The sequence below is a fragment of the Salvia miltiorrhiza genome, chromosome 1 (assembly GCF_028751815.1).
Source record: "Salvia miltiorrhiza cultivar Shanhuang (shh) chromosome 1, IMPLAD_Smil_shh, whole genome shotgun sequence".
Lineage (NCBI taxonomy): Eukaryota > Viridiplantae > Streptophyta > Magnoliopsida > Lamiales > Lamiaceae > Salvia > Salvia miltiorrhiza.
The window spans coordinates 28,265,771-28,274,218 of NC_080387.1; the positions used below are offsets into that span (position 1 = coordinate 28,265,771).

Here is an 8,448-nt window from a genome sequence, read left to right on the forward strand (position 1 = left end):
CCTATGGCTGATATTGTATCTGGAGGGTGATTTTTTTTCGCAGGGTTCGAATCCTGGAGGGAGCAGAATATTTTAAATTTTGTTATTCATCAGTATATACTGCATTGTTCATCAGTATATACGGCCCTGTTCATCAGTATATATGTCTTATTCATTACGAATTTTTTAAATTTTATTTTTCATCAGTATATACATCTTGTTCATTAGATATACGTTTTGTTCATTAGTATTATATGTCTTATTCATTGTACTCATGTTACATAAAAAATAGGGGGTCTCACTGGAGCGCGCCCCTATATATATATATATATATATATATATATATATATAGGGAGAGGTTCAAATAAGAACCACTAAATAAAATTAGAACAGAGAACCATTTTAAGCCATTCGATCATCAAGATCTACGGTGGATGCATCATCTTGGTGGATGAATGCAGATCTTGGGTTCGAATCCTGAAGGGAGCAAAAAATTTATTATTTTCGGATGCATTAAATTTAATAGCGAATGCATTAATTTGTATAGTAGATGCATTGATTTTAATGGTTCTTATGTTCTCACGATAAGTGTGGTTCTCACTATAACCGCACCCTATATATATATATATATATATATATATATAGGGTGTGGTTCTAGAGAGAACTACATTATTTGTGAGAACGGAAGAACCATCAAATCTAATGCATTCACTGTAAAAATTAATGCATCCGCTGTTAAAATTAATGCACTAAAAAAAATAAAAAAAAAATGCTCCCTTCAGGATTCGAACCCAGGATCTGCATTCATCCAACAAGATGATGTATCCACCGTAGATCTTGATGATCGAATGGCTGAAAATGGTTCTCCGGTCTTCTTTTATTTATGGTTCTTTCCTGAACCTCTCCCTATATATATATATATATGTAGGGAAATGAATGAAATATCCTTGCCCTTGTTTTGATGATACCAAAATCCCTTAGTTCCTTTCTATAGCTTTAGTATTTTTCGTTGAACTCAAGTGTTAGAGTTCAAAGTGCTTAGAATAGGATTCTGGCTTGCTGACTGATGGACAAAAGACCGCGCAACTAAAGTCATTCTGACTGAAGCATCATGAGACATTCCCTGACTGAAGATTGAATGCAAGTACTAGTCAGAAGCTACTCAAAGGATTCATGTCATCGTAGAACTGAAGCAAAGTGAAAGTACTAACAACCTTTCTACTCTCGACTGAACCAAGGAGTATCAGACACGCAACATCAAATGCCATGTACAGAGCATTAAATGCAGAGGATTTGACGATCGTTCTTGCATGGACCAAACTTCCTCTTTTCGTGTAAAGCTGCAGAAGTAACACTACTACAAAAATGCACATACATAACGCTTCATACATAACGGTTTTTTTAAAAAACCGTTATGTATGAGCGCATTTTTGGAAAAGATAACGGTTTTCACAAAAAACCGTTATCTATGTACTGTTGTCCATGGAAATAGATAACGGTTTAAGTTAATCCGTTATGTTTATGTGTTATCTATTAGTTTCATACATAACGGTATTACAAAACCGTTAAGCCGACCGTTATCTATGAGCATCTTTTTATAACGGTTGTTTTAACAGTTATATATGAGCGCCTCAAGACTGTTATGTATTGTTTTTTATAATTATTTTTAACTTTAATAATATTATAAAAAATTAAAATCCTAATTTCCTAATACAAACTAGCCAACCCACAGTCTCCTTCTCTAAAGTTTCTTCTCTAAAATTTTAGGAAGTATCCCTCTCTCTCGCCACTCTATCTTGATTCCGGTTCGCAACCACCATGAATCGCCGCCTCCCTCTGGCGCGACGAGGTCGGCGCCTGTTCTTCTTCCTCCTCCTCCTCTCCTTCCCTTTTGTGCCCTATTTCTTCCCCAAGAACAAAATCCCCAATTTCTAGGGCTTTCAACCTCCCTTTCATCTCTGAATTTCGCCCCTCCGGTGAGTCCCGCCACTGTCGACGCCTCGCCCAGTTGCTCCCTGCCTCAGGTAACACCTTTTCTCTCTCTCTCTCTCTCTCTCTCTCTCTCTCTCTCTCTATCTCAAGATCTATTTCTCTCTCCCTTTCTCTGCTCTCCCTCTCGATCTCCATCTCTCCTGTTCTCACCGCCACCTTCGCACCTTCGCACCGCCACCGACGTCTCACCCACCATCGCACCGCCACCGAAGTCTGCTACCTCCGGTGCTTTGTCCTTGTCCATCGCGTCTCTCTCTCTCTCTCCCATCGTTCTTCTCGGTCTTCCCCACCTCCAAATTCTAAACCCTAGGTTGTCGCAGGCGGCTTGTCATCGATGCCTCTCAGGAAAGCCAACTTTCCCCTCACGACCTATCTCGCGCTTCTCTCTTTTTCCAAGTTTGCGTCTCCCTCACTTCGAAAGCTTTGAGCATCTGATTCATGTAAATCAAATCAGTGTTTTGTGGTTTTTCCCCCCTTTTTGCAAATTTGTCTAATTTTTCCATTTTTTTTGTTGATTTTAGGCGGTGGTGAGTAATTTGGAAGATGCTCAAGAGTTGATAGATACAGCGATATCGACGGTGTTGAAGGGAGAGTAAGCCGGTGTACATAGGAGGTTGTGAATAATTTCAAATCGCTGAGTAATTTTGCTAAGGTTTTAATTATGGAACTTAATATCAGAATTAGTTACAATTGTTTGCGAATTGCTGGTGGTTGAATTTTCTGAAAATTTTATGTTACGCTTCAGCGTGGAATTGTTCTCTTGCTATGTTTATGTTATGTTTATTGCTTCTGTATTGCGCCTCTGCTTCTTGATTTTGAATAAAATATTATATTTTTGTAGCTCGGTCTTTTGATTAAAGATGTCATTTCTGTGAAACCCCAAAGTTTCTATTGGGTGCAGGTCTTGGGTGGGTTGGATTTTTATGTATGAGCTAATTTGGCGTAGTAGCATGATGATTTTATTCAATCAGCCTCTAATACAACCGCGTGTTCAAGGTGCCTAGCATTTGATTTCAAGCTAGCTTAGAGTTTTGTGATGAAGCAAGTTGGTCTAATGGTAATTATATATAGGAAAGTTTGGCATCAAAGACCTGCTTGTTTGAGGTCCATCCATTGCACTCATACTGGTACTCATTATTCTATTCATCTTGCATTTCTTCCTTATATTCCTTAACCAATTGCATGCAATTTCTCTTCCAGGCGATCAGAACATTGTTGAAACCGTTGCTAATGTGCTTACTTCACTTCCTTTTATTGCCATCGGACTCCATGCCCCAAGGTGATATCAAACGACTTCGCATGTGTCTTAATTTTGTTACTTGTCATATATATTTTACTCTGTTTCTCCTGTAGGAAAAATGTGAATTGTAAAATATACGCAAATTCATTGATTGGAGTGGGAGTTGCTTCAAGTTTCTATCATGCTTCAAGAGGGAGATTGAGGAAGTATCTCAGATGGGCTGACTACACTATGATCGCAACAGCTACCGTGGTAATTACTTACTCTCAAACTTAATCTTTTCTTGAACAGCTGCTTCTTAGCAAAATTACGCTTTAATTGGCTTCAATTGGCAATTGTGATTGGCAGTGCCTATCAAGAGCACTTAGGAAAGAGAACCCCAAGTTGTCAGCATAAGCTTTGTTTCTGCCCATACAACCCCTCATGGTTTCAGCAGTCCACACAGGAATTATGGAGGTATTTTTTTCATTACCACTCTGACTTTGTCTCTCCAAGGTGATATCAAACGACTTCGCATGTGTCTTAATTTTGTTACTTGTCATATATATTTTACTCTGTTTCTCCTGCAGGAAAAATGTGAATTGTAAAATATACGCAAATTCATTGATTGGAGTGGGAGTTGCTTCAAGTTTCTATCATGCTTCAAGAGGGAGATTGAGGAAGTATCTCAGATGGGCTGACTACACTATGATCGCAACAGCTACCGTGGTAATTACTTACTCTCAAACTTAATCTTTTCTTGAACAGCTGCTTCTTAGCAAAATTATGCTTTAATTGGCTTCAATTGGCAATTGTGATTGGCAGTGCCTATCAAGAGCACTTAGGAAAGAGAACCCCAAGTTGCCAGCATCAGCTTTGTTTCTGCCCATACAACCCCTCATGGTTTCAGCAGTCCACACAGGAATTATGGAGGTATTTTTTTCATTACCACTCTGACTTTGTCTCTTCAATTTTGCTACACTTCTCTTCTTGTATGCTGTGGTTTGAGCTCACAATATATATTGCGTTTAGGAGTTTTCCAGCCTTTGAGTAATCATGATGAAGTTGCATTTTTTAAATTATGTGCATACAATGAAGTAGAAAATGAGCTGTAATGATGATGAAAATGGGCTTTTAGTTTGGTTGATGCATTTGGTTTCTGTTGTGATTTAAGGCGTTTCGAGCACTGCTTGCATTTAACATAATGATGCTATACTGTGATAGGGATACACACATAAGTTTGAGATTGCAGAGACATGTTTTGGAGAGATGGGAAGCCATTTAGGATAATTGGAGGAGACTTGCATTATTTCCGAGTGCATCCTAAGGTATGTAAGGTCACTATTATGTTGGTATTTTTTTTACCTTGGACCGAAAAGGTATATACAGAATACAAGAGTTTTCATGAGATAGAGATTACATTTCCCTTTTCGGAAGCTACAATAATGTAGTATGCCTCCCTATTTTGCTTATGCATTACATTAGCCATGGTCCCTTTGTATATAGGAAATGATTAAGCTACTGACTGCATTGTTGTAGTCTTCATTCCTTATAATTACCCCTGCAGCATTTCTGGGTGTCCTGAAAATTTATATTATTTTGTGTTGCAGTTGTGAGTGTTGGTGCAGCTCTCTTCTTGTTACAGCAGCTTGCTGGGATCAATGCAGTTGTTTACTACTCTTGATGCTCTATATAGTGATTCTTTGTTGGCTCTTTGTATGATTTTGTGGCAGGTTTCTGGTGGATTAAATGAGTCGTACGTTGAGCTGAAGAGGCTTGTGAATTCCCAAGAAAAGTTGTACCATATGGCTAGCTAGTTGCATATTTAATATGTTTAGTATTTTTGTAAGGCATAATAGTATAGATAGAGCAGTTGTTGAATTTTGACTATATTCAAATCTTGTATGAATTCTTTTTTATGATAATAATATAAAATTAAATATTTTGGATGATATATAATATTATTATTGTTGGTTTTATCATTTATATTGTTATGTATAAATTAATAGATAACGGAGAAATAGAAATCTAATTACGGTAAAAAACGTTATGTAACCGTTATACATAACGGATTACCAAACGTTATTAATATCAAAAAACCGTTATGTATAGGTGTGTACATAACAGTGAATATTAAACTTTCATGACGGTTTGAAACGTTATGTATAATACTATAGATAACGGATATAATCCGTTACTTATATATAAACAATCGTTATGTATAATAGAATAGATAACGGATATAATACTATAGATAACGGATATAATCCGTTATGTATAATAGAATAGATAACGCTTAAATCTCCGTTATGTATGAAATCCACATACATTACACCATTATATATTACGGATGTTTTCGCACATAGATAACGGATAAAATCCGTTATCTATGAGCGAATCTGGCGTAGTGTAACAAGCTCCAAGACTACTCCGGTTCAAATTCAGTATGAATGAGCTTGCGAAGATTGCCACCTCAGCCCATAAAGTGAAAACATCTCACAACAGAAGGAATTTCCAAAACCTTCTATCCAACAGAACTATTCAGAACTCCACCTATAAATAGCGCCGAGGATCAACCGCAAATCTTCACTGATTCAATTACATAGCCAAAGCTCTACAGAAATTGCTACTCAAGCTCAACCTTTCACAAAAGATTGAATTGAAGAAGAGAGTCATCAAAGCTTAAGTCATCAGAACATCTGATCACCAAAACTCTCTTAACTTTCTAGGCATATATCTCATACATATCCTAAGCCTAGAATTTGATTACGCGAGAGCCTGTTCTCAAGTAATCCTAGTTGGAAGATAAGTTCAAACCTCTCTTTGTTTAGAGTTAAGTGTTTGAAGTTAGAGCGACCAGTGTTCTGACTTAGAGTTCTTAGTGTGTGTTATCACACTAAGAGGAGAAAGAGAAATCCAACCCGGTGTGTTGGTGCTAGAATGGTTGTTTCAGTTGTTTAGGTTTGCTTTGCACCCGTAAGCATTGCAGTCAGGTATGCTATGCACCCGCAAGCACAAGCGAGTGATTGTCAGATCATCTTCTGGCCGTGGATGTAGGAACGTTGTTTTCCGAACCACGTAAAAATCCCTTGTGTTCTTACTTACTTTTATATTCAGTATTTGCGCATATCTTTGTTTCTATAATACTGACTAACTGAAAAGAGTAACTAAGAGATTCTCTGTGAAGAAAATCTTTCAAGGTTATTTCACTAAGTTTAATATTTCGCTGCTAGAGTTATAGGTTTAACTGATCAATCTTTCGATAGTCAGTTAAATAAGTAACTCTACTATGTTTTACTTACGACTGAAGCCTTAATTGGACTGAAGTTAATTGACCAGCTCGATTAATTGAACTCTACCTCTGTTTCAGTATCAATCGCCACCTCTTGTCAACTGAACCGCTCATTTTCAAAGTAGTAAAATTGTCTTTCAGTACAAAGGTGTTTGTTTTGAGTAAACATTTGCAAAAATAGCCTGTAGGTGTATTCCCCGCCCTATACACCTGTCTTTTACACCCTCAGGGGACCCAACAATTGGTATCAGAGCAGGTTGTTCGAAAGAACAATTTCTTTTGATCTAGTTCTACTGAACTAGATCCTGTAGATTTTTAAGAGTTTTAAAATTTTCTTTCCTCTCTGTGCTAAGTGCTCCCTTTCTGTTTTTCTTTCTTTCTTGATATGTCTTCTAACCTCTGCAGTTCATCTTCTCACCCACTCTTCGGAAAAAATGATGATAAGCGGTTCGAAAATGGAAAGGCAATTGTCGAAGAAGTATCTGAAGACTCAAGCTCATCTTCAGACTCCTCCACTTTAGAACAAGATCTTCTTGAAGTCAAAGAGGTAGATCAAGCTTTAACTGCTTGCGGTGATCAAAGGATGATTCTTGAGAATGTCCTTGTGGAGAAACGAAGATTGGAAATGGCCATCGCCAAGACTGCCTCCAAGATGAACGAAATCTCCCTGATCCTAGCTGATGTAGAAGATGAAGAAGAACTGGCTGTTGAGTACACCAGATTGGAAGACTTGATGCAGACACTTCAGATTTCCTAAGTTCACTATTTTAATCTCTTATCTGATTGTATTCATGATTGCATATGTATGTTCTCTATCTCTATATAAGTAGATTACATGGTGTGTTGTAGATCACAAAAGACCATATAATTGGAATAACCTTAAGAGATATAAAATGATCACAGCCGAGATGACTTTAGGTCGAGTCATCGGTTTAGGCTGCGGTATAGATGGAAGTAGTTTGTCTTGACTACTTGTCTATACTGGTACGTCATAACGTATTGATAGGACCACAGTGAGATGTATTCTTCTATCTGACTTAAGTGAAGAATCAAAATCTCGGTGACTTAACAAAATCTTAATACTAATAAGATTTCAGATATACTCCCTCCGTCCACGAAATAAACTCCTACTTGCCCTTAAATATTTGTCCACGAAATAAACTCCTACTCTGCTTTTTGGACAATTATACCCTCCCTTGCTTTTAAATTTACTACACTTTTATCTATTGGGCCCACTTTATTCCACCATTACTTATGTAATTAGTCTCCCCTAAACTAATTATTATTATTATTATTATTATTATTATTATTATTATTATTATTATTATTGTTATTATTATTATTATTATCCTTATTATTGTTATTGTTATCCTTATTATTATTATTGTTATTGTTATTATTATTATTATTATTATTATTATTATTATTATTATTATTATTATTATTATTATTATTATTATTATTATTATTGTTGTTGTTGTTGTTGTTGTTGTTGTTGTTGTTGTTGTTGTTGTTAATTGTTATTGTTGTTGTTATTATTATTATGATTCTTATTATTATTGTTGTTTTTGTTATTATTATTATTGTTATTATTGTTGTTATTATTGTTATTATTGTTATTATTGTTGTTATTGTTATTATTATTGTTATTATTATTATTATTATCCTTATTAGTATTATTATTATTATTATTATTATTATTATTATTATTATTATTATTATTATTATTATTATTCTTATTCTTCTTCTTTATTATTATTATTATTATTATTATTATTATTATTATTATTATTATTATTATTATTATTATTATTATTATTATTATTATTATTATTATTATTATTATTATTATTATCCTTATTATTCTTATTATTATTGTTATTGTTGTTGTTGTTGTTGTTGTTGTTGTTGTTGTTGTTGTTGTTATTATTATTATTATTATTATTATTTATTTATTATATATTAT

The 8,448-nt window shown here is 35.1% G+C and overlaps 1 protein-coding gene across 1 annotated transcript; it reads left to right on the top strand.

The window, feature by feature from the left end:
- Positions 1-3,007: 3,007 nt before the first annotated feature.
- On the top strand, positions 3,008-4,147 carry LOC131005594 (uncharacterized). The gene is made up of 5 exons (XM_057932607.1): positions 3,008-3,028; positions 3,456-3,463; positions 3,560-3,667; positions 3,781-3,919; positions 4,016-4,147. Exons 1-5 carry the CDS (start codon positions 3,008-3,010, stop codon positions 4,145-4,147), a joined length of 408 nt encoding a protein of 135 aa, XP_057788590.1.
- Positions 4,148-8,448: the final 4,301 nt, after the last annotated feature.